The sequence below is a fragment of the Aptenodytes patagonicus genome, chromosome 1, assembly GCF_965638725.1.
Source record: "Aptenodytes patagonicus chromosome 1, bAptPat1.pri.cur, whole genome shotgun sequence".
Classification (NCBI taxonomy): Eukaryota; Metazoa; Chordata; class Aves; order Sphenisciformes; family Spheniscidae; genus Aptenodytes; species Aptenodytes patagonicus.
The window spans coordinates 84,101,857-84,128,584 of NC_134949.1; the positions used below are offsets into that span (position 1 = coordinate 84,101,857).

General features: G+C 45.3%; 2 protein-coding genes across 4 annotated transcripts; both read right to left on the reverse strand.

Moving 5' to 3' along the window:
• Positions 1 to 30: 30 nt before the first annotated feature.
• On the reverse strand, positions 31 to 2,357 carry LOC143155812 (potassium voltage-gated channel subfamily A member 1-like). Its single transcript, XM_076328788.1, has one exon. It carries the CDS (start codon positions 2,355 to 2,357, stop codon positions 408 to 410), a length of 1,950 nt encoding a protein of 649 aa, XP_076184903.1. The 3' UTR covers positions 31 to 407.
• Positions 2,358 to 3,435: 1,078 nt separating this feature from the next.
• Positions 3,436 to 23,408, reverse strand: LOC143163581 (very long chain fatty acid elongase 4-like). Of its 3 annotated transcripts, none has more exons than XM_076345160.1 (8): positions 23,119 to 23,408; positions 19,926 to 19,991; positions 17,972 to 18,159; positions 16,798 to 16,878; positions 15,826 to 15,885; positions 14,261 to 14,375; positions 13,350 to 13,477; positions 3,436 to 5,325 (listed from the first exon to the last, which is right to left on the reverse strand). In XM_076345160.1, exons 2-8 carry the CDS (start codon positions 19,981 to 19,983, stop codon positions 5,314 to 5,316), a joined length of 642 nt encoding a protein of 213 aa, XP_076201275.1. In that variant the 5' UTR covers positions 19,984 to 19,991; positions 23,119 to 23,408; the 3' UTR covers positions 3,436 to 5,313. The 3 variants fall into 3 exon arrangements, with proteins under 3 accessions (XP_076201275.1, XP_076201264.1, XP_076201254.1); XM_076345149.1 differs by lacking the exon at positions 3,436 to 5,325 and adding an exon at positions 11,123 to 11,430 and having other exon boundaries at positions 15,826 to 15,882; XM_076345139.1 differs by lacking the exon at positions 3,436 to 5,325 and adding an exon at positions 11,123 to 11,430.
• Between the last annotated feature and the right edge of the window lie 3,320 nt (positions 23,409 to 26,728).

Sequence of the window (26,728 nt, forward strand, 5' to 3'; positions counted from 1 at the left end):
AAAAAACCCCAACCTCCCTCCCCCCCAAATCCATTCATTCTCCACACACACATCCCCCAACTCTTTAATACTAAACTTGGAGCAACTGCATTGGTTACAAATGACCCATTTAAAACCAACCACCATTTGCTAAAAGAAGTTTCTACAAATTAGATTTTCAACGGTCATAATTTACCAGCTCCTGCATCATGGAGCGTAGCTTATTCTTAGTCTATTTTAAAAATAGGTGACCCTTTGTGTCATGGAAAAAGAACATAAAAACATGTATTCCTGGAGGACTACTCAGGACAGTGATCAATTTATAAAATATAGCCTGATTTAAAAAACTAATTGGTACCAAAAGAATAATTATAGTAGTAAGTTTCTGACACCAGCAAATCCTTCTGCATCTCTGAACTCTCCTCTCCTTACAGGTCTGTTTCCCTATTGGTGTCCAGACAGAGAGCATAGAGGGATTTTCTGAGATCTACGTTACTTTTTGCTTTGATACTGGTTTTCTCTAAGGAGCTGGTGCCATTGTTGAACCCCTCACTGTTTTCCAAGTGCACAACAGATTTGTTCAGAGAGTTCCTACTGGATCTTCTCTTCGCATCTCCCCCCGCTGTGCTGCCCTGAGCACTACTGTGTTCATCTTTGAGAATAGCTTGCTCGTCATGATCAGTCTCTCGGTGGTAGAAGTAATTGAAGTTGGATACAATGACAGGGACAGGCAGGGCGATGGTGAGCACACCTGCAATGGCACACAAGGAACCCACAATCTTGCCCCCCACAGTGACAGGTCGCATATCCCCATAGCCCACAGTGGTCATGGTTACCACTGCCCACCAGAAAGCATCAGGGATGCTGGAGAAATGAGACTCAGGGTCATCAGCCTCAGCAAAGTAGACAGCACTGGAGAAGAGGATCACCCCAATAAAGAGGAAGAAGATGAGGAGGCCCAGCTCCCTCATGCTGGCTTTCAAAGTCTGTCCCAAGATCTGCAGACCCTTGGAGTGCCTGGAGAGCTTGAAGATCCTGAAGACTCTAACCAGGCGAATGACTCTGAGGATGGCCAGGGACATGGCTTGCTGCTGGCCCCCGCCCCCATTGCTACTTCCAGACCCGGGCTGCTGCTGCTCATGGGCCAGCTCGGTGCCCAGGGTGATGAAGTAGGGGATGATGGCCACGATGTCAATGATGTTCATGATGTTGCGGGAGAACTCAGGCTTGCTGGGGCAGGCGAAGAAGCGGACGAGGAGCTCAAAGGTGAACCAGATCACGCAGGTAGTCTCGATGATGAAGAAGGGATCAGAGAGGCTACTGGGTGGCTGCATGGGTGGGGAGTCCCCAGTCGTGCCATTCAAACCTCTACTTTGTGGGGGCAGGGGCACAGGCATCTCCCTCTCGTCCCTGAATTCCGGCAGGGTCTCCAGGCAGAAGGTGATGATGGAGATGAGGATGACCAGCACGGAGACAATGGCAATGGCCCGGGCTGAGCCGGAGCTCTCAGGGTATTCAAAGATGAGCCAGACCTGGCGCTGGAACTCGTTGCGGGGCAGGGGCTTCTCCTCCTCTTTGATGAAGCCCTCATCCTCCCGGAAGCGCTCCATGGCCTCCTCACCCAGCTGGTAGAAGCGGATCTCGTCGGCGAAGACGTCGATGGAGACATTGACGGGCCGGCGGAGCTTGCCCCCAGACTGGTAGAAGTAGAGGATCCCATCGAAGCTGGGCCGGTTCCGGTCAAAGAAGTACTCGTTGCGGAGCGGGTCGAAGTAGCGCATGCGCTTATCCGGGTCTCCCAGCAGCGTGTCGGGGAACTGGTTGAGGGTGCCCAGCTGGGTCTCGAAGCGCAGCCCCGAGATGTTGATCAGCACCCGCTGGTGGTGCATGACGCCCCGGTTCGTCGCCGCCGCCGCCTCCTCCTCCTCCTCGCCCGCCGTCGCCATGGCCATGCCCCGGCGGTGCCCCCCTTCCTCCGGGGGGCCCATCTCCACCGCCGCACCGGGGCGCGGGGCGCGCGGCGGCGGTTGGGGCGGCGGCTGGGGCGGCGGTTGGGGCGGCGGCGGGGGGGCTCCGCGCGCCGCCGCCTGGACGTTGGGGCTGCCCGCGCTGCCGCTGAGGCGCCTCCGGCCACCTCCCCGGGGGGCCGGCGGCGGCCGCTCCCGCTCCTCGTCCGCCGGCGGCGGCGGAGGCGGCGGAGCGCCCTCCTTGCCGTCGCTCAGCCGCGGCGCGGCGGCGGCGGAGCCGGCGACGTGGAGCAAGTCGCCTCGCCGCCGGGCCCGGGCGCTGCCGCCGCCGCTGCCGCCGCCCGCGGCATCCTCGCCGCCCGCGATGGCCGTGGCGCCGCCGTTCTCCAGAGTCACCAGCGCGATCTCCATGGGCAGCGGCGGCAGGAGGCAGGCGCGTCTGAGGCGGCGGGCATGCTGCGCTCGCCGCCCCGCCGCCGCCGCCGCCGCCACCGCCGGCCACCTCCGGGCGGCCGCCCTGCCCTGCCCTGCCCTGCCCTGCCCGCCTCCGCCTCACTGCGCGGCGGCGCGCGGCCGAGCGCGGCCCGGGGGAGCCGCCCGGGGACCCGGATATGAACGAGCGATCATTATATTATGGTCACTTGACGTCAAAAAGGATCCCTTCTCCTCCGCGCCCCCGGGGAGGGAGCGGCAGCCTCCCCCGGGCACCGGGATACCGCATGCCCCCCCCCCTCCCCCCCCCCGCCCCGCCCCGTCCCGCCCTGCGAGGTGGCTCCGCACCAGGGTAGGGACACGCTCCGGGCAGCGGATCTCACCCGTCGGGAGCTCGACGGCCCCCGGCGGGGCAGCCGCTGCGGATGCCGGGGCTTCGCGGCGGGGGCGGCTCGGGGACCGCTCCGGAGAAGGGGGAAGCCGGGCACAGGGGGTGGCGGGGCCGCGGGGGCACCTGTGCCCGGGTAGGGGGGCAGGGACCGCCCTCCGCCCCGTGGGGGACACCGCCCGCTCCCCAGCCCCCCCCGCGGCCGGCCCGCCCGCCGCGCAGCCCCCACCCCAGCTGCCCGCCACCGCAGCAGGGGATTACGGCGCGGCCCCCGCGCGTGGATTACCCGCTAAAGAGATTGCGCGCAGGGAGGGCTCTGGCTGTAAACCCCCACTCACCTATAATGAAAATCATAATCGAAAGCCCCGGGGATTCCTGGCGCTTCCTGGCGTGTGTGTCGTCGTCGTCGTCGCCCCCCCCGCACCCCCCCCCCCCCCCCCCGGCCAGCATAATGAGAACAAAGGAAGGGATTGGGTATTTTTTTTCGCTTTTCTTTGCTCTCCCCCCTTCTCCCCCCAGCTTGTCATGGAATTGGTGCAGCTCCGAAAGGTGCTTCCAAAGCCAGCAGGCGACAACATTTCTACCAGGCTACCTTCATGTTAGCATTTGCAAACCGGGACCGTACTTTCCCTTTGATGCATTCTTAAACCCACATCCAAGGCTGATACATTTCAGTAGATGCAGATTTTATTAGAGAAAATGAATTGAAGCAGCTTTACACAATTACTTCAATTACAGTTCAGTAACACAATCAATGCTATGATCCTATTTTCTATATTCAAACTGTGCGCTCATCAATTCTAGTCAAGGTCTACAGGGAAACATACTAAATATGTATACAAATACTGTAGGATTAAATGGTATATATACCATTCCACTCTTGTGGACTTTCTGGGTTTCTAACAAAATCAAGTATAGAAAATATTAAATCAAGTGAAAAACCATTTTGCATTCCAGTTGGCATCACTGCAGTGACATTTTTACTGAATCCTTGTGGTAGTGCTCATAGCTCCAGCGAATAGTTTGCCTAGATTCACTGGGATTAGTGGGTTTTCACTTAATTTAAAACATTACCTCTGTGTATGAAATATGCCCAAAGATAGTAAAAACAGTGCCAAAATAGAAAACCATAATTATATTGAATGGTTACTGTAAGTGATGATTTGCCCATGACATGATCATGTTCTGTAATTTACCTCTGAGAACTGGGCACAGAATCACTGTGCCGGTGAAGTAAAGGACCATTTTACTCACAAGTAATTCCTAGAAGCAAAATTACAGATAAGTGTTCTAGAGCAGCCCTTTGAAAATAATGGTCCTTTGATTTACAGGAGCAGTCATTTAACGGAATAATGTATCAAACCTGCAAAGTGTAGTATAATACCCTTTGGGACTAGCAAACTCTGCAATAAATATAGACACACCTGAGCATCGGAACAAATAATGGCTGATCTGTTATCAATGCATGTCAGAGACTATAACCAGAGGAATGGCTTGCACACTGGAAAATTAGTCTATTTTTGCAGCTCTGTCAGCTCCTCTAATGCAAGATATTCTCCCTCCAAACCTTGCTGCAGGAATAATCATTATTTCAAGAGGAAACATCCCTAGACAAGTTCATGTAGATCTCCCGGAGGCAATGCCAGTCACAATTAATAACTTGCACCCCAGGAACTGTGGCCCTGGCTATCACAACAAACACCTTTGGAGTCTGCTCAATGAATATGTCCCTTTCACAGGGCCAGTCACAGGCATCCACAAGACATTCAACTGTGCCTTCATCTGCATACAAATATAACCAGCAACACAACACAAAACAGATGACTTGCCGGCACCTGTGGCTGCTCCCTCACCTCTGTACTTCTCTCATTCAGCCTGCTGATCCTGCACGTGTTTGAACATACACACCCTTCTCTCCATCTGCAAACCCCCCTTCCAGGGATGACCTCCCACAAGGATTATGTTTTAGCCTTTGCTTGCAACCACCCTGCATTTATGTGACCTTTCATTGCATTAGACGAGTCCCCACAGGCTCCGAGAACAAACCCCAGCCCTCTAGAGGGACATACACATGCTAACCATCAGAGATCTTCCCCCCCCTCTGTCAAGCACCCCTCATAAAAAAACCATATCCATCCTCAACCCTGTTCCTACACTTCAGTTCCCACTCCTGGAGGCACTTTCAAAAACTCCCCTGTGCAGTAAGGATGCTCAGGACTGTGGCAGACAGCCTTCTGGGGACACAGCCTATGGGGGCTGACGGTGGGCACTGCGCGGAGTGGAAGAAAGTGCACAGAGGGCTAGTAAACTGCCTCTCAAACGGTTGTATCCAGTCTGCCGTTCCTTCACCAACAACAGGGAGCAGCACTTCTCTGACGCCTGGAAGAGATTATGCTGAATTTATATTCTCCCTTGATTAAAACCCAAGCTTCTAGCCCTTCTAAATGTTGTGTTGCCGTGTTCACATCCTGAATTTGCAGGCAGATGGGATTATGCTGAAGTGCAGAGAAAAAGATAGACTTGCCCACATTCATCTTGCAGAAAGCCTCACTGAAAACCCTATGAAGAAAATGTACATTATTAATTGATATAGCAGGAAAATACAGCTGTTTTGTATAGTGTTTAAGTAGAATATAACTACTTTCTTTGCAGCTGTAACAATTCTGAGAATCTAGTATGATATCTGTATATGTGGGTATAAAGGAAGAGGGGAGACAGGGGTGAAAAGAAAGTGGGAGAATGATGTTAAAGGGGAAGAAACATCTACTCCAAGCAGGGAATTTTAAAAGGCAATTCTTATTTAGCATCCTTAATTTTTTGAGTGTGGTGAAAAGGCTCTGAACACTTTCTTGAAGAGCAGTCCTACCAGCAGAAAGCCAAGGTACTGGAGAGAAAGGATGACATGCAGAATAGCGGCATATACCAAGTGCTGAGATGTGCTACTACTGTTTTAACCAGGCACTCCCTGACAAATAATTTATTTGTCCCCATACTTGTGATTTAGCAAAACGTATTTTCTACCCTGAGCACATGCACACACGCATGTAGAGTCCCATACACTCCAGTACATCCACACCAAAACTTAGCATTCTCTCCAGCTCCCACTGCCACTCAGTTCTTCTAATCCAGTTATAATGCCTTTCGTCATCCCCTGTGACTGGGATGTTGCTTTTTTCCCCCATCTGGTCCACACAGAACCATTAGTGGCTTATCCTGCAACCTCATTTGCAGGTTTTCTCCTGAGGCTGGACAGGTGGCTAGTAAATGGGACTCCCCTGGTTAGGCAGCATCGAGGGGCTGCCTAAATGCAATTCTTTTAAGATTCCCTACTTTACCAGTTATCACTTTTGTGAGGCTCATACAAGCTTTGCAGAAAAAGAAACACTGTCCAAGCTAGAGATTCTCTGTCTTTTACCTAAAGGCAGGTCTGCATCCCCAGCGCTACCTTACCAACACTTCCATGGGGAGAAAAGAAGGATCATATCCTTATGCCCTGTACAGCCATCATGCCGGGGACATGAATAATACATGCCTATGCTCAGACCTGTGTCATCATGTGCATCACATATGAGACTTCTGTAACTGCTCCCCATCTTCTGCTGCATTTTCAGCTTTGCGCTGGCCTCCCCCGGCTCTTGGGTACTAGGACAGATGCAACTGGCTGATCCAAGCCATCAGGGGCTGATGAGCAGCACCCAATACGTGCCATTACATAGCAGGAGTGGCAGCGGTGTGGCTGCTGGGAGCTGTCGTTCAGTGGGACACTCCCACAGGGTGAAATGAGTGACCGATCCCATGTGGGGGTCTCGCAGGCTGAGAAAGGAGAAATGGAGGTAGTCTGCAGAGGCTGCATTCATCTACCCATACACACACACGTACACACAAACTACACATGCTACGGCATACCTGACTAAGGACACCTTGGGGACGTCCAGTCTTTTCACAAATACTCCCTCTTGGTCCATCCCTATCACTGACAGTGGCTGTGGAGCTTCAGCCTCACCAAAATAAAAATATGATGCTGAGATGTGGCGAGACATACACCAACCTCTAGAGGCTTAATCTGCCCACAGGACTCCCCTCAGTGGTGGTGGGACTAGAGATGTCTGCTTCGACACATTTTGTGGGAACAGGGACCCCATGAATGTGCCTCATGGGACGACATGGGTGACTCCTTTTTTTCTTTGCCATGTGTTGACTAAATAACATTCCCATCATGGCAGATGGTGAGGAAGCCATCTGAAGCTGAGAAGAAACTGAAGGGGTTAAAGGCAAATCCGTGCCTCCTCCACTTGGTTAATTCTCCAGCAGCCTGATCCTGTGTTGAGACGATTCAGGCCAGAGAGAGAGACTGCCACGGTCCCCAAGGGAGACCCCAGAGAAAAGACTCTTATTTCCTGTTCAGGAGGATTAAGTACAAGGCCATTGACAAATCACAGTAAACATCTGGATGTGAGCACTCCATCTATCAAGGCCTAATCCACGAAGTTATTCATTAATGAATTCAGCAAATTCACACTGTTCTATATATAGGGTTGGCTGATCTTTTTTAATGTTTGGCTTGAAGGTGGTTTACATCTCTATCAACAGATTTTTATTTATTGTACAAAGCAATCTACTGTATCCTGGTTTTGCTTAATTAATTGTTTAGAGTAATTCTTCTGCCTTTTTTAAAAATCACACACTGCCATATTTTCTGATAGTGTAAAAAAATAAACCCAATAGTTAAAACCCAACCATGTTCCTGCATTTTATATTGTTTTTTAATTTTAAGCCCAAGTTCCTCTGGAAACTTTCCATCACACAGTGATGGAAAAAACATTAAATAGGAATTTATTTTCTTTTCTGTATTTTGTTTTGATTAAAATAGGAATCCCTCTCATTTATCTTCAGAGAGAAAGTAAGCATTGAGTAAATGGTCTGGTTAGTTCAAAAGTAATTTGATCAGAACATCCATAATTTACATCGACTTGAACAGCAGGAAAGATGCTGAGCACTACCAGGTATCAAGCTTATCCATTTAAACAGACTACTTACTTACATTATGCTTTACATCTCGTGAATGTAAACTACTTTAAGAACATATAATGACCCACATTTTATAAGGGGGAGGCTTGCACACAACTGTGCCTTTAAAAGTCATCTGTTGAGCTTGAGTACCACTCCAGTCTGCTCACACACAAACCTGGCCATGTAGCTGAGTGCACTGTTTTTCACACAGCTGTGCCATCTTGTTTCCAGTGAAATCTGCAGGCTTTGTCATTGATATTGGTGGAATCAGCATTTGGCCCAGAGGTTTTTATAAATCCAGCTGCGACAGGATATTTTCAATTCACCCTCAAAGCTTTGGACTCTGCCAGACAGCATGAATCATCCAAACTTGCAATTTATAATTTCCAGCCCTTTTGACTTACAGTGCATTATTGTGGTGTAATCTTTAACTTTAGGGACTTGATTTTAAAGTGGAAATCTCATTCTGTGCCTTTATTCGCTTTTAAGTTCCAGCAGCACGTACCTCTACTCTGAGGTTTTATCTCTTGTCACAACAGGATGCCCCAAGTGGACAGCACCAACCGTGATAACCCAATTTAAAACAGAAGAATGAAGACGAGTGCAATCTGAAGGAGGAAAGAATCAAGACCTGCAGAGCCACTCAGCTATACCTATGCAATTTTATCTTCACTGCTAGTGCAAATACTCTCAACAAGTGAATTTTGTTTGCATCGATGCTTTTGTAATGGCTCTACTCCATACCAATATCTATTTCTGTATGCAAAGCGTGGGGTTTCTGGGCAAACTTGATCCCTCCTTATCACCCAACTGAAAATGCTTCATTTTCATCCTATGGCTATTGAAGTCACACTGACAAAAAGCTCTTACCATTTCAAAAGTGCAAGATCAGGCCACTCACTCAGGCTGTGAGAAAGAGGAACAGGAATAGATATATCAAAGGTTGCATGTCTAGGACAAATAGTTACAGTGGCATGTGATTTAGGTGATCAGTCACTTACTGCAAGTTGTCAGGTGGCAAATTCATACTTTTGTATTTTGTTACCAGCTATGTGGCTAGTCACAGTCCAGAATCCACTGCAGTAAGCTCTGTCATACTCAGACACAAATTAAGCTGCATAGGCTGCTTTAAAAAAGCTAAATGACGTTTACAAATTTATATATTTTAAAAAAGAGTGGATTTGCAAAAACATTGAGTAATCTCATACAAATTTCCTGCTCATTTCTAATTTTTAAGCAGTCATGAATTATGAATGAATCAAGGAAAATCAAAATATTTGATGCTTATTCTGGTATAAAATTATTAGTAAAGCCCTTGAAATTAGTAACTACACTCTGAAAAAGCTTATGTGAGGGGAAACTGAGGTTGAGACCTACTCATGATCCCCTCACATATAGGAAAAAGAGCTAAATTAATTAGATTTCTTTGTAAGCAGAGATAATTTAGCCAGCTGCAGGAAGGTATGCTCTACCATGAAACTAGGGGGCCAAATGTACCAATGATTTAAGTAGGATAGGGCCATAAGTGAATCATTAAGTGGACAGGAGTAATGAAAGAGTTTTACTTGCACTAAGTCTTCAATGCTGGAGAGGCATCTGGGGAAACTCTCAGCATGAATACAGTATGTTAGACACACAGCAGATTTTTTTCCTGCCTTACCAAGCAAAGGGAGGAATGGAGGACCCACCCAGAGGTTTATTATTTAAAGGTCTAACAAAAGTAGCATTCTAGTATGCAAAAGCAGTACAATCTATATAGTAAGTAGCGTGGAGAAATATTTGGCAGAAAGAAAACCAGCTAGCACACAGATGTAAAATAAGCCCTGCGTTGCTTTTCATACTCACCAGTGAAAATCAGAAGACTACTCAAATCAATGGAATGACATTTATAATGTATCATTGTGGTAATGTAAACAAATCCTTTGTGTACGTGTGTGAAGGGGAGGAGGGCAAGGAATGGAAGAATACTGTTTTATCTTATACATATCCATGTAGTAGCTAAAGGAAAGGTTTAGCGTCTGAACACAGACCAGTGATGAACAAGTCGCATTTATTTTGCATAGCCACTAAACTCCAAGTTGGTGTAGAGCATACAATTTTTTTGTGTACACCCATTTGCTAGGTTCAGGCTAGCATCCAATCCTCTGGACATGCCCGGAGGAGTTAGACTTCTTTACATTTGAGGTGAATTTGGCTTGGCAATGGCAATGGCAATGCACTATGTTACTAATTCTAATCATTTGTGTTTCAACTGTAAAAAAATCACTACTCCATAATACTTGTTTTAATTGACAAAGCAGAATGCAATAAATAAATACCACTTTGTAGTTTAAAATCTGAATTTAGGATTTTCAAAGCACTACCAGATCAAAACTTTAACAGTATTTAACTGTCTGCAGATGTATAAGTGCCAAATTCTAGTTGTAATCGATTTAGGAGCAAAAAAGGAGCCAATAAGTGACGTGATAAAGTCAATGGAGCTATGCAGTTTTGCACTAGCCAATGAATTGACTTTATACATTTTGTATTAATACTCGTACAAATTGGTAGTGGAGATGGTTGCTTATGGTGGTGTAAAGCTTTTTCTCTTTGATGAGAAGCAAAATCTTAAAATTATAATAACAACAACAACAAATTGGAGGAAAAAAGTTATTAATAGGGAACCTCAATCTATTCTATTAAAAAATATGGCATCTATAAGGAGCAATGCCAAGTAGTCTTCATGCATTAAAAGTTCTCTATGGTTATGACAGCAACCAAAGGCAAATAAGCATTCCAGAAAATGGTACATGATGATTCTTACTGCATTAGTTTCTTACTTAGGATGAAAGTGCTAATAATGCTTTCTTTAGCTTCAGAACAGCGAAGGAACAGAGGCACATGTCCAGTTGGACAACGTAATGTCCAATTTCCTTCATGCTTATGCTAATGTAAACCATCAGGGCTTATGCTTATGCTGATATAAAGTTAAACCATCAGAGCCATATAGCTGTAATTCACCCCAGTCCTAGTGGGAGCTTCCTTAATAGGAAAGGCTGGGATGCAGTGTACAGGTGAGTGCATCCTGCAGTCCCACTGAGTTCCTGGCTGCTGCTGTTTCCTGGACACTGCTTTCAAGGCTGGAGGCACCTGACCCTGCCTGATCTAGAATGGTAAGATGAGATAGTCTTATGAATGCAAAGAAACCCTCTATAGCCTAAGAAATGAGCCAAGGAGTCATGGTTGGATGCTAGACCTTGCAAACTGAGCTAACAGATGGAAGGGAAGGAAGAGATCTTCTGGTGCTAATTTCATAAAGGCTGCTGTGTTGATGACTACTTGGCTTGGCTTTGCATCAGTTTCAATTAAGTGTGCTTAATTTGAGTCTGCACACATGAGCCTCGCACACACTCCCCAAATACATTTTCTTCATGCAATCATGTTAGAAGCAGCAGAGAATGTGCAAGTTCATCAGACCGTGCTCACTCTTCTCTTTGATTTTCTTTAAGTTAGCTTCTCCTGCTTTCCCCTAATGTAGGTCCGATAGTAGAAGTGTAGGAAGAGAGCAATGAGGCTGAGAATGTAGAGGAAGACTGCAGTGTTGAAGCCATCGGGGAACGGGCATTCTGTGAAGAGGTTGTAGGAAGAATGAGCAGCAATGGCTACAAACTGGCACTGGAAGAGGGGGAAAAAAGAAGCAGCCAGATTAGGGATCCTACATGAGACATACCCCAACTGACTGTTTGGTCCATCATAAAGAGCATCACAACATATTAGTAGTGTCCTCAACACAGAGTACCACCTGTTTGCCTCTCCTGACATCCCTGAAAAACTTGTCTTTCAAGCCTAACAGTGTCTTCCTAAAATGAAAGCGTGTCACGTGTCCACCAAACATTGAGGCTTGCCCACTGCTGCAGAGAGCAGGTTTGGAATCCAGCCTCTCCCGCCTAGGAGCAGACCGCTGCCCTTGTGCCAATTCTCTGCCACTGGCCAGTAACTGAGATCTTGGAATATGGAAACTAAAGGTGGGAGACTCTTCTCTTCCCTGATGGTAATCAGATTATTATATTCATAACAATTTTGATTTGTATTTTAGCTTACAGAGAAGAACTACAGATGCTACTTTTAATCATTTAAACATGAATCCTTTTTTTTAATATTTTCAGAATCATAGAATCAGAATAGTTTGGGTTGGAAGGGACCTTTAAAGGTCATCTAGTCCAACGGCCCTGCAATGAGCAGGGACATCTTCAACTAGATCAGGTTGCTCAGAGCCCCGTCCAGCCTGACCTTGAACGTTTCCAGGGATGGGGCATCTACCACCTCTCTGGGCAACCTGTTCAAATGCTTCACCACCCTGACTGTAAAAAATTTCTTCCTTACATCTAGTCTAAATCTCTTTTAGTTTAAAACCATTACACCTTGTCCGATCACAGCAGGCCCTGCTAAAAGGTTTGTCCCCATCTTTCTTATAAGCCCCCTTTAAGTATTGAAAGGCCGCAATAAGGTCTCCCCGAAGCCTTCTCTTCTCCAGGCTGAACAACCCCAACTCTCTCAGCCTTTCTTCACAGGAGAGGTGTTCCATCCCCCTGATCATTTTTGTGGCTCTCCTCTGGACCCGCTCCAACAGGTCCATATCTTTTCCTGAGCTAAGGACTCCAGAGCTGGACACAGTACTTATTTTACTGTCACCTGTCTCAATATACTGAAGCAATGAGTTCTACCTACTGAAAGTATGTTAAATAAAAACTGATTTCCTGTGCTATATTTTGCATTACAAATATCTTTTCATTTCATGCAATGCTTTCTTGTTCTGCTTTCACCATTCAGGGTAAATAAGAATTCTGGACCAAGCCTTTACTGCACCACTATTTTACATCTACCCTAGCTCTTCCTTCTCTTCTTTGGTAACTGCATACTTTTTGTTTGCATAACCTCTCTTTGTGTGGAATTAACTCTCCCACATGCTTAACTATAATCATTGTCCTTGTCTGGAACATTGCTTTTATGCTGTGTCTTTGAAAACCATAGGGTTGTCAGGATTTGTCACCTCTTCAGAGATGAGGGAAAGAAAATTCAGAGGGATTCTCTACAGAAAGAGTAAAACTCACATATTTTTCTTTAACTCGCCTCTGTTTGCCTGCAGTTAGACACACTCTTGCTTTTTGAAGAAAGAGAATGAAGGCTGCCCAATTTCCTGCCCTACCAAGAATCCAAAGTTTTCCTGAGTTACCATCCTACACCTCTCAAAATCAAGCTGTGTTTTCAGGGCTCCGGAGGGTAAAAGGCTGTCATATACAACAGAAAAGGGAGAAGTCTAATTTTAATTTTTCTCTCTCCTTCCCATTACAAAGGTGGGGGCTTATTAGTTGATATGGTCACTGAAGGCCTCTTGCTAGTTTTCTGAGTACCATTCAGAGCAGGTCACCAATCAGTTCACCTCTCATAGTGGTACACTAGGACACCTAAGGACATGGTGACTTCCATAGGCAGCAAATAGAAAGAATTGAGCCAGTGAGGGGACAGAGACAGACAGCAGGGGCCATCACACCCGACACAAGGAAATGCAGAAATGAACACATGGAACTAATTACCAGCTGCATGATGGTTAGGTAACGCTTCCACCATAGGTAACGGTGCATCTGTGGTCCCAGGCTGGCCAGGGCATAATAGCCGTACATGAAGATGTGTACAAAGGAGTTTAGCATCCCAATAAAGAATGCTGAGGAGTAAAGAAGTCAGGATGAACAAGACACACAAACCATTCAAGACTAACCCTGTGATGAGCTCACAGCCACTACGAGGATGCTTTCAAAATACATCATATCACACCTATGCATGAACCTTCAATCCAGACTCCGCCTAGGAAGCCTGTCATATTCTCCCTTCTTTCAGCATATATCCATCCTATATCTAGTGTTCAGAGACAGAGAAGAGCTTCAAAGGCAGAGGAGAGAATTCTTGATCTAAGCATTTCACACCATTCTGGTGTCAAGGCCATGTAGCCAAAATGGCTTCCCAAAAAAGAATACCCCAGCATCTTGTATAGGGCCTACCTATAGCGGTCTAGTACTCTGTGTCAGCTTCAGATGCTTCTCTTTGGTGGAGTGAAAAGGAGAAGCAGTCTGGATACAGACCAGAAAGGGAGTGAGGACTTGGCTGGACCCAGTCAGAGCAGGAGAGCCAGAACCTGGGCTGCTGCACCAGGCCCAGCTGAATGGGGACTGAGAGAGCACTGGTCTGGGTGGAGATATAAATAGATCTTGTATGGGATGTGATTGTTTCTGTTTGGACAAGGAACAACTGGCACATGCTTGTTCTGGATGAGGCAGTGAATATAGCAGTCTAAATAGCCCAAAGAGCTGAGCAGATGGTATCAACTGAAATGCACATGTTTTTCACACCTTTGGTGAGCTTCCTACCTGCCAGTCAGCCCATCTGCACTGTTCACGCTATCTCCACAGCACAAGAAAAACTGAAACATGAGGTGTCTACAGAAGCATACCTTGTCCTCCAGGCACATATTTGACCCCTGACCACCAGTTGAACAGCATAGTGCCATGATGGTACACATGCAGAAAAGTCACCTGTTCTTGTTTCTTGCGCAGAATAAAGAAAACCTGAAAGAAGCCAGACAAAGGAAAATCTTGAGTTGATGTGTTTAGACAAAAGATTTTACACTAAGAATGGTAAGAATAGTTGATTATAATTCTGAACCTCCCAAACCCATTTCCTCTGCTGTAGATAAAAACTGGTGAAATTCAACACATGCGATAGATCTTATATTATCTGGAATGGGGAAGAACTGGAGGGTAGAATTTCTTCCACAGAGCCTCAACTATTTTTACCTTTGGATTCAGGTCCGAAGGTCCAAAGAGGACACATATGAGTCTCTGACTGAGTTTCCATATAATTTGCAGCTGCTTGGGTCTGATCCTTTTCAGGACATAGGTTAGATGTTTACTAGTACCAGAGAATGATCCACAGGAAAAGTGCTACGTTGAATGCCCAAACCCTTCTGGAATTTGCATTAGTAGAGAATGATTTTGGCACATGAATATGTGTCAGGTCAGTGTATTTCAGTGCGTGCACACACACACATATACACAAAAAGTGAATCTGCTTTTCAGGGACTCAGGACTATCAAAAAGCTGCTTTCGTTGCTGATGAAAACAGAGAGCAAATTGGTCAACGCACTGGCAATAGGCCTAGGAGGGCTCCACATGCCGATTCACTTTTCAGACAGTGTGTTGTCAACTTATCTCCCAAACAGCACTAGACTGTGAAGTCTTAGACAGGCTAGGATACAGCTTACTCCTGCTGACCAAGCGGGGAGATGGGATTCCCTTGTTAGTTCAGTCAACTATTTATAATATAGGAGGAGACCTGAAGACAAGCTATAAAATGGTACTGTCTTCAGGTGAACTTTTAACTTCACATGGGACACAAACCTTTAACCCACAACTTTGGGATAATCTGTGGCAGCAAAAATACCAGGACACATACTTGGACGTTTGCAGTTTCTTTACTGCCCAACTAACCATTATTATTCAGCCAGACAGGCAATGGCAGATCCTGTCTGCCAGCCTTAATCAACTGGTAGCTAAGATTTTGGGGGACCATCTGGAAATAGCCACAGTTAAAGCTTCTCCCCTAGCACTGTGGTTAGGAGGGAATGCCCGCCCGCAGGAGGGGTGCTGGTGAGTGAACATGTGCAGCCACTGGGACAGAGATGGGCAAATCGGGCAGCAGTGATTCTTTTCTTCTGGAAAGAAACTTTTGAGGAAGCCTAGCAGCATGATATCCAGTGGTGGTGCTGGACTCTTGCAGGTCAAATGCTGTCAAAAACCAGCACACTGAAGCTGAACCCTCTTCTTTAACACTATCAGCCTTATTCCCACAAACAGGCAGAGCAGAACACATGAAAACAACATTTACTGAAAAGCATCAACCAAATCAATACAGGATCAACCGAGGACATTAGCTTTTGGCACCCTGCCCCATTCTGACAAGGGAGTGATTTATTTACAGCACCAGTCCCGCTATGGAGCCGAGCCGAGCCCTCCTTACCGTATCAAGCAGCTCGATGACTTTGGAGAAGAAGAACCACCAACACACTCTTGCCATCTGCTGGGCAGCACAAAGAAACGCTGTTAGACCTCAAAGCAAAATAACTGCTCAGTCTCACTGCCTGAGATTTTCAACTATGCACTATGTGAACGCTGCCCACCTGGGATCGACAGCAAAGGGGAAAAAATAAGGGGCTCTTCTATGGCTGTTGCTTTTTTTTTTTTTTTTTTTTTTTGGTTGCTCTGGCTGGAGGAAAGGCATTCAGGGTTGCTTTGGCTGGTTAGATGATTGGTTTGCTAAGTTGCTTGCTCTTTGACGAGACAAGGGTGAGCTGCTCAGAAGCTGTTTCTAGCCTGATGGCAATATCTGGAAAACTGAAAAGGTAACATTCATGCTTGCATCTGTTCAAATCCTGGACAGCTTTGTTCAAAGCCTGGAAGCAAAGCATAATAGCTCTGAATTCAAACAGAAAAAAACTCATGCAGCATTTTGGAAAGCTGAAGCTGGTGAGACCCAACCCCCCCCTGTGATGACCAGACAAGGAATAGTTTAGCGAAATCCCTCTGCTAAAAGAAATGTTGAGTAAGATTTATGTCATGCAAAGTTGAGGATATAAAAATTGGTTTTCTCATTGATAGTGATCACTCAGAATCCTTACGTAGTCAATGGAAAGAGTTACATATATTTCAGAGGTAATTTGCAATATCTATCCTAGACATCTATCTTCAGATGGTAGGATCACCTTCTCTCTAGCAATCAAAGAGGGAACTTGGCTATGTTGATTGAGATGATTAATTTGTAGAGAACTAAAGCAAAGTGCAACTGTTGAAGCAGACAATTTAGTGAAATATTTACAAGCAACAAACTGGAGTAAAAGCCTTCTTAGGCATGCAAATTGCTATTTATGAGCAAAACAATCCGCATACCCACAGGAGGAGCAGGGCCTAAGGCAAGCTTTGTATAGAACTATACCCTCATTCCTAGTTCACTTCGGCTGTAATCCACTGGCTGGCACAGGTAGCTGTAGTTGTCCAAGATTGAAGTTACCAGAAACTGAAACAAAAGAAAAGCAATAGAGATCCATTTTCTGTTCAGTGCCATCTGTTCCAAAAAGATGTATATATTAATGCTAAGGTAAGGTCTCAATCTAGTACTCACTGACAGAAAATCCACGCAATTTTTACAGCTGAGCAAATAGTAAAAACCTAAACCAAAGTACTTCACATCCCTGTTGGAATCTGAAAAAGAAATTTCAGCCTGGGCATATTTGTAATGCTTTATGTAATCACTGGAGTGCTCAAAAATGCTTCAGCAGGGATATTGAATTCTAGGCTTCAGAATCTCTCTGAAAATACACTGTTTTCCTTTGCAAAGATCCCATACTGTTTTGTTTTGGCTGGTTGCATTTGCCTATTAATTGGAAAGCCAAAAACTGGACCAAGTAACCAGTATAATTGAACAATCAAGCACAGACAAGCAATTTTCATACCTGTCCTCAGATTGAGTTGTATTTGCTCAAAAAAATTGCAATTTGCTTTAACTAAATGTAGCAATTGTGTTATAAACTAAAAGGGCAAATTTGTCGGCATCAAAATGTTTTTCAAACCTATTAGGCCATGTTCCCTTGAAGAGTTTTCAGTGGCCTACATAAACTAGGGAAAGGCTTGTAGAAAGGCTTATGCACTGAGAACAAGCAGAAAACAATGTCATCAATAGTCTCGGCAGCAGGAAGCTGCAGTGTGCTTGGCACTCTTGGAGAGGACTGCAAAAGTCTGGAAAAGCAGTTCTCATTCTCAGAGACGCGTCCCTCACCAGCCAGACCCGAGATGAAATGAGGAGGTTCCACACGCTGCATACGCTCTGTGTCTACTGGGGAGATCTCAACATTCAATTCGTTCATTCAGGAACCTTTCAATGTTAATTTTATGAATGAGAGGAAGGTTGAGAAATGGGAGGAAATGAGGTATGCTTTGGAAATAACACTTTCAGTGGGGCAATACTGCTCCTCTTGTGGCAAAACGTAGACATGTCCAAATTGGCTCCCACTCCCTTCACTAGAGTCTGTCAGCAAAATCTGTTGAAATGGCTCTGGCTTTCAAACACTTCCTGGATGCTTACCCAGGAGGGGCCAGTCGTGTCTTCTCACCTCGTAAAACATGTAGCTTGATAATGTCATCATGGCGAGATTGTAGGCAATCAGCAGGCCTCGCAGCTTCAGCAGTTTCCGCTTACGCATGTAGAAGGGCCCCAGTGCCACGACAAAGAGATAGAAGGCAAAGAGAAGTGTGACTGGAAGTGGAGAGTGGACCAGGGGCCATGGGTCTGTCCTTGGATCTGAAAGGCAAAACACACAGCCAAAGCTGGCACATCGCGTACAGTGTATGGCAGATATATTTAATTACTACCCTTCAGCATGCTCTCTGTGGCATGCTCTCTGGCAAAAAGAAAATTGGTCTCTCGTGTCTGTACAAAGCAGTGCCACAGTCCTTCTCCTACCCTGGAACTCCATGTGCCAGACTCTGCTAAAAGACTTCAGCACAACATTCGGGTTGGGACTGTCATACCTAGAGACTGCTCTGCTGAGCACCATCCTTCTGCAGCACAGTAATGAACAGACCTTCCCTGTCATGAGCTGGACTCCTCATCAAAGGCTGCAAGACTGTCCCACACACAGGCGAAAGAAGTAGTTCAAGACACATGCAGCAGGGATGCACAGAACAAACCAAACAGTTCCTGGCTCTTCAGGAGTGTAAATCTTTACAGCTAAAAAATAAAATTGTTTCAATCACTGGTGCTATTTCCTTCCTGCCCCACAATGCTCAGGACATATGAAATTCTCCACCCCTTCATTTTTATATCTACTTATAGGGTGAACTCTCTTAAAAGCATACCATTTCACTGGAAAACACTTCTCCCTGCTAAAACTGCTCTTCAGTCCTTCAGCAAAGGGAAGCTCAACAGATTTTCTGTCATGCCACCTCCTCCTAATCCTGCCTCATCCCTGACCCACAGAAATGCAGGACAGATTATATCTGCAAAAACATCCCAGTTCCCATTCATGCTTTCCTCTCCTATTCCCAGTGTGGTCACTGCTCTGCTAAACTCCCTCAGCATCTCTCTTTGCTTCCTGACCTGCCAGTCCCAAGCCCCAGACCCCTCTCACTATTCTAGATCCAGGATCCTTGCAGAAGTCCTCTATTGAATTTTAGTCCTTGGCTCAGGGTATTTTTTTAAAAATGCCATCCCTGTCCACACGACTCTGTTAATCCCCATCCCTTCTAAACCTCCCAATTCTTTGCTATTCCTGTTATGGGCTGTGTCAAGAGCTCTTTGATATTCCACTTCTGGATTTAACAGTCCGTCAGAAGTCCTGAATCCCAATTTAGACTCTCTTCTGAAATTCAAGCCCTGAAACATTTATTGCCTGAGCACCATGCCCCATGTCCTTCCCCTATCAGAGCCACCGCGCAGGCCTGCCATTCCACCGTCATGCCATTTTGTGGCTTCTCCTTACATTTAACTCTGGGGATCCAACAGAGCCCTGTGGGACCAAACTGGACCTGCAGAACCTCTAGCTATTGGAGATCTGAAGTCTCCTAACTGCAAAATGTCAAATCTCGAACACTGAGGAGTGCTTTCTGTCAATATTTCATTTGATAATAGGTTTTACTGGCATCACAAGGAGTTTAAACTTCAAAGTATTAACTCTTTGGTCTACTAAGCTTTCCCATGATACATGAATATGCATTTTAAAAAATTCACTTTCTTTAATATTCCAGAATTCACAGGCAATCCTGAGCACATATTGCTCATCATCCTGTCAGAGCCTGTTGTACATTGAACAGAAAGCTGCTGAGAGTTCCCTACTACGGGCAGGGGAAATCCCCCATCCCATCATTCCTTACTGTGATCCCTCTGGAGTGTCCCTGAGATATATTTCAAGACTTAAGGGACATTCGTGATCGTGGAGAAGGAAAAGTGAAAATCTGCCTAGTGAAAAAAATGTGGGCTCATATGAGGATCATGTTCCTTCTAGGTTTGTTCTTCATGATCGTGCTATTTATGTGGAAATTCCCATTTAAGACAGCATCTCTACCTACCTCCACTTTCAAGGACCCAGTTGTAGAATTCCTGAGTTTTCTGCCAAATTGAAACCATCACAAGTTCTGGAAAGAAATTAAAAAGAGCAACACCAGGATCAGATTAACCCCATTTATCCTAGCCTTGACTGAGTCCTAAATATGGAGGCTCCTTAGACAAAGGCTCAGGACCACAGCTAATGAAAATAAAATAGTTTTCTCTCTGCAGAAATTGAAATTTTGGACCAGGATTAAAGTCATGTTTAAAAAAGGAAGGAAGAGAACCCCCCTGTAATGATTAGCTATTTAATGTTTATTTCCAGATTTTGATATTTTGTTGAAGTTTCACCTCTAGAAATACTCTGAGTAGCTGCATGCGAAATACCAGAGCCAGGAGCTCTGTGTACCATGTTGGGAAATCAATCATGTCATATTTTTTCTAGAGCAGTGTAGGCACAGCAGTCACACAAGGACACACACCAGGTGGCATAACTGCATTCTTCTGCAGGCATTCTTGGAGATTCACAATTCTAGCAGGCGGTTTGGGATTAATTCAGTACCGCTGCAACTCCAGAGATGTTAATGGAGCTATGTTCGCTGTTTGGCTTTCTGAGGCCCAGTTTATACATTAAGTTTGTTTTGCTTTATCTTGTATATATTCTATAATATAGTATATTAAACTAGAATATTCATATGTAATGAGTATTCTTCCCTTCTTTCCTTTAGTAGGGACACCTTTTCAATGGCACTTGGAAGTTCACCTGGAAAAGACTTTACTGCAGTTACTTTCAACAGCTTGTGTTATCTGCCCTAGTTCTCTCCATTAGCAAATACACAGGGCTAGCTACCTCCCAGTTCCATCTCCTCCTGATACTGAGGAAAGCACATTTTTGTCTTTGACTTCTCACAGACTGCTGAGCATATGAGTCCCCACAGCTCCTTTGGACCTGCCCCCTACTCTCCTGTGCCCGCTGGGTCCCTGCAGCGAGAACAATAGCTTGTGCATTACATGGCAGGGAAAACTGTAGCCTAATATAAGGCCTCTTATACTGGTACAAATGTGTTTTAAGGACCCTTATGAATATAAACAGTTTTTTCATACCCAGACCACATAGTTCTGCTGGAACTACAAACACATAGAGCATGCCTGGCACTGTTTACCAGTTGTACTTTTGACTTTGCACATCTGGACAAAACCTGTTAAAATTAACAAGGCTTTGCTGTATCCCAGTTGTATACAGATTTACTCTGGTGAACGTAACAAGCAACAAAATGTGGCTATACCTAAACCCCCCTGTCTGCAGACCTCACAGCCTGACATGCAACTGCACACACAGCACCATGTCGGTGACAGAAGCACACTTGCACATGTTTCTCTCCTACAGTTACAGACTGCAATGATTTGCAGTCAAACCCCTTTTTGGTGTGTTTCTCTGACACATACCCCAAGACCCTCAGCACAAGCACATCTCATATGCATCTGTGCTGGTTTTGTCTGGGGTAGAGTTAATTTTCTTCATAGTAGCTAGTGTGAGGCTATGTTTTGGATTTGGAGAAGGTACACCTTGAAGCATCTGTGGCTGTGGGTAAGTCCATGCTGCAGCAGGTACACCTTGAAGCATCAGTGGCTGTGCATGAGGTCACGTTGGAGCATCTCAAAGTGTGTGGCCATGGATAAGCCCACGACAGAGCAGGTACACCCCTGGAAGGACTGCAGCCATGGGTAAGGCCATGTTGGAACAGGTTTACTTCTGAAGGGACTGTGGCTGTGGATAAGTCTATGCCACAGCAGGTATACCCCTGAAGAGACTGTGGCTCATAGGTAAGGCTCCACTTGGAGCAGGTACACCTCTAAGGGACTGCAGTCTATGGAAAAGTCCAAGCCGGAGCAGGGGCAAGGGGAGGAGTTCATTGCAATGTTAAACCCGATGGTCTGGCCCAAAGGGACCAGGGGTGGACATTGTAATGGAAATACCTTTAAATTGTTGTATCCCATGATTTGAGTTGTGTGTTATAGTAATTACTATAGCAGGAACCACCTGAACCAATGGAGGACAAGCCTTACAAGAAGCAGTGCAAGTGCAGCAGTGACCCGACCTGAGCTGGCTTTGGTGCCCAGTAACTCCAGGCAACACACCACCTCTCCTGTCCTGAGTGACCACCATAACAGATGGAGCTCAAAGTCATGGACTGAATGAACTCAGTGGACATTTTGCGAACATTTGTGGACGTTTTATGGACATTTAACAGGGGTGGTCCATAGACTAAGGGAATGATATCTGTGTATTATATCAAAGGATGGGAAGGGGGGGGGTGGTGGTTAATGAGGATGCATTGGATAGTGTGGGACCTGAGCATGATGGAAATGGTATGGAATAAGGGGTGAAGAATGTGCTGGGTTTGGCTGGGATAGAGTTAATTTTCTTCATAGTAGCTCGTGTGGGGCTATGTTTTGGATTTGTGCTGGAAACAGTGTTGATAACACAGGGATGTTTTCGTTACTGCTGAGCAGTGCTGACACAGAGTCAAGGCCTTTTCTGCTTCTCACACCACCCCACCAGCGAGTAGGCTGGGGGTGCACAAGAAGCTGGGAGGGGACACAGCTGGGAGAACTGACCCCAGCTGACCAAAGGCATATTCCATGCCATATGACGTCATGCTCAGCATATCAAGCTGGGGGAAGAAGGAGGAAGCGGGAGACGTTTGGAGTGATGGCGTTTGTCTTCGCAAGTAACCATTACGCGTGATGGAGCCCTGCTTTCCTGGAGATGGCTGAACACCTGCCTGCCGATGGGAAGCAGTGAATGAATTCCTTGTTTTGCTTTGCTTGCGTGCGCGGCTTTTGCTTTACTTATTAAACTGTCTTTATCTCAACCCATGAGTTTTCTCACTTTTACTCTTCCGATTCTCTCCCCCATCCCTCCAGGAGGGAGTGAGCGAGTGGCTGTGTGGGGCTTAATTGCTGGCTGGGGTTAAACCATGACAGCATCCTGACAGAGACACACGCCCTTGTAATCCAGGCAGAATCTGCCAGCAGAGAGATTAGTCAGTGATTATCAGCTGGCTCAGAGTCAATCCAGCAGGGATTTCATACAGTTACAGGCCCTCAGACAACCCATACGTATTCCAGCTCACTCCACTCCACTTCCTGCGCTTCCCCTAAACCCTCTGCCTGAAATGAACAGGAAAACCCAGGAAGCAGGAGCAGACTTACCCCAGCAGTGCACAGCTGGCTTCGTGCCTCTCTTTCTTCAGGGGTGTCCTCAGCACACAGCTGCTGCTCCTCTCACTCCAGGTGCATGCAGCAGGCAGCAAAATGAGAAGCTCCAAGAGCATTAAACAGACGCCATACTCAGCTTTCTTCTCTGCAAGTGAGGTGAGTACGTCACCTGCCGGGTCTCACACAGATGTGGTGGATCTTCATGCCTCTTAAGCGCTCTTAAGCATGGTTCAGGGTCTCCTGGCGGTACCCACCGTAAAACCACCATGAGCTGCAGGCACCGTTGCGTTGTCTCGTAACTTTGCCTGAGTGGAGGTTACATCACATACTCCTCCCCCTCCCCCTCTTGCCTCTCCCCACATGATTTATCAGATTAGGGGACTAGAAAGAGGAGGAAAACGAACGCGGAAGAGGACTGGGATTCCACAGGAGTAAACCACTGACCTTTAGTGTCACGCTTGGGAGCCTGGCCAAATGGGAACCAGGCCAGCATTTCTTCTGCAGGTTTCTTCAGGACATGTCATGACAGCTTTTCAAACAGTAAAAGATGAGGAATCATGCCTGGACAAGACCCTGGAAAACAGTCTGTTTGGAGTACTCATTCAGCCCATCACAAGGGACTGTCAACGAGCCTTTTGTGCGCTCAAAATAAGTCCAAACCACAAAATGAGAGAGTGGAGAACAGCAGGAGCACCCACTCCACTCTACTCACTCAGGGAAGGCAGAGCAAACTCAGCTGGAGTCACCCCCTCATATCCAGCCTCTGTCCCTGGGGGAGTCACATATACTGTCTATATGGAAAACTTTTGAGGAGTTTTATGGTGATACCAAGTTCCCCCCCCCCCCCCGTGATCTCCAGCAACCGTATCAAGGAAAAATGCAGAGAGCCTTAGTTGGCAGTGGCTCAAGTCAGTAATTGCAATGCATGTGATTCAGTCCCATGTGGAGGTACCAATGCAGAACCAGCACCCTGGCCCCGTCCCACCAAGAAACAACGCAAAGCTAAGTGATGGGGTTCTGCTTGGTCACCAGAGGTGTACCTGCACCTGGGGTGTAGATATGCTGTCTTATCTTCCCAGTGGGCACAGTTTATTAGCAGAACTCTGAAAAAAGAAGGTAGCATCACAGCTTGTACCACTCTGTTGTGTCTGTCACCAGATACATTACAAGCACTTCTGAAGGGCAAAACACCAAAGATTAGCTTTTGAAAGCAGGATAATTAGACATACCATGTGGTGGTAGTTTTTTGTTGAAACACATCATTTGAGGATGCTGCTGGACATCTACTGTGTTTCCATGACTTGTGGAAACTATGACAGAAATTAAACAGATACTTTTGGAAAAGATGATTTAGGGTGTAGGCTTTGCATTTTGGGGTTGGGGGGGTCAGAAGGGTAACCCAGTTTAGGAGAAGGTTTGACTGACCTTTGGTATCATATTGGGTTTTTTTTTGTTGATCCAGGTTGTTGTTGATTCAGGTTCAGGGAGACAATGATAGTGAACTTTACATACCATTTTTTGCAGAGCATCCTATAAAGGCCCTTTCTTGAAGTTTTTAATTGCTCACTAACCAACAGGTTTCATTTCTAAAGTTTTGGTGCCCAAGTCCTTAAAAAGGTTTGGTGATTTATCTGTGTGAATCAATGGAGGTAATAAATCAGACCAGCCCTTTCTATCTGTCTATTATGTGTAGATGGCACTGTATTTTATTACTCCTATCTGGTAACTTTAAGTAATGTTTGTTGAGCTATTTATATTGATGTATAAGACTCAGAATTACAGACACAAACTTTTCCATCAAACTTTTTTACCCTGGTGAAAAAAATTCAGCTGAAGTGAATTTTCACAAACACATTTCATTTGGGGCAAAGTATTTTATTGTTCATGTAAACTGAATTTTTAAAAAAAATACCATGAAGTGTATTTCATTTTTTAAAACCTGTCCTCTTCCTGAAGTATTCCCAGTGGTACTGTTGCAGATGTTCACTAGCATGGCTGGCAGATGGAGAGATGACATCACTAACATGGTACTTTTACACTCCAAGAAAGGGTGTCCTTTGATGGATGTCAGTACAACTGTGAGGGCAGCTCTGTAAGGACCACACACAAAAGCCGCTGCAGCTTTCAGTTTCAGCAAAAACTCAATAGAAAAAAACATTGCTCCTTCACTGAAATAGTATTAGGGGAGCTCTGAATGCCAAAGTGAATTGGGTCTTTCATTCAGTGACTTGTCAAGAAAAAAAGGTATTGCAGGAACATGGATTGCAGACATAGTAATAAGCAACTCAATTACGTAAAATATGTGACAGCTCAGACAAGTCAATCAGAGATTTAAAAGATTGCATATTCTAACTATTTTAAAACCTGGCTATCTCCTGCACATAACATGGCTGTTTGCCACAAAATAATTATCAATAACAAATACTGACAGTAAAACAATTCTGAGAGCTTCTAGACAATGCAGGTTTTGTTATTTGGTCCTCTGATTGCTGTTCCTTCCAAACAAAACTGTACTAAAAGCACAAATTAACAAAACAGACCTGTTTGTTTCAATACTTGAGAAAGACAAGGAGCAGTGGGCCAGTTTTATCTGGATATCCAGGCTACATCATGGTGATGGTCTCAACACCACAGCAGAGGCCTATCAGATCTGTGCTTTGCTTTACCTACCCACACTTCATACGAGGGAGATGTACTGTGGTACACATCTAAAGTCCAAAATGTAATGCGTTCTAACCTCATCTCTTGTAGCAATGCCCTTTGTAGCTGTGAGCAATTTAACTAACTTTCTTGCAAAATAAGATCAAAATTACTTACCCACCTAAAAAGTTTCTTTTAATATAGATAAAATTGCTTGGAAAATAGGAACTGCTTCTTGCTATAAATCAAGCTGTTACATCAAATTTAAGACCTATTTTTTACTTCTCTGATCTTTAAACCATTATTATGTTATTATTTCAGTTATCCACTGAATACAAGCCAAGCTCTACAGGGCAGGCAAGTCTTAGATCTGATACGCCATTTATGTTCATTTCCACAGTGTTACAGTGGTATAAGCCACGCTTACACAACACCGATAAGCAACAACAAATCTGCCTGAAAAAAAATTATTGAGATAAGTTTACCAATCAAGCATACTGACTTACTTTATCAGTTCTTAAACTGCAGGGATGCATGGAGTGATAGTGAAAACAATGAAAGACAACATCTCTTCTGCAGTGGAACACACCTTCAAGTGAAATCACCAGCCTGCTGAAGTCAACAAAACACCAAATAAGAGCAGCAGGAATTTCAAGCTGGGTCAAAGAACATCTAACCAGTTAAGGCACCACAACCTTAACTACCAGCACGCATGTAAAGATCTGAGGTGGCCAGATACCTTGTAAAACTTGCATACACCTGACCCTTGGAAAACTTGAATGGCTTCAAATTCACTTCATATGCAATTTAACTGAACCAAAATTCTCAAGTGTTTTATGCATGCAGATATTCATATGCAGTGTCTTATATGCAGATATTTAAAATTACTTGTAACTTATGTATGAAACTTATGCCACCTGACCAGGGATGAAGTCCAAAGGAAGATGTACACCACTAGTTTACA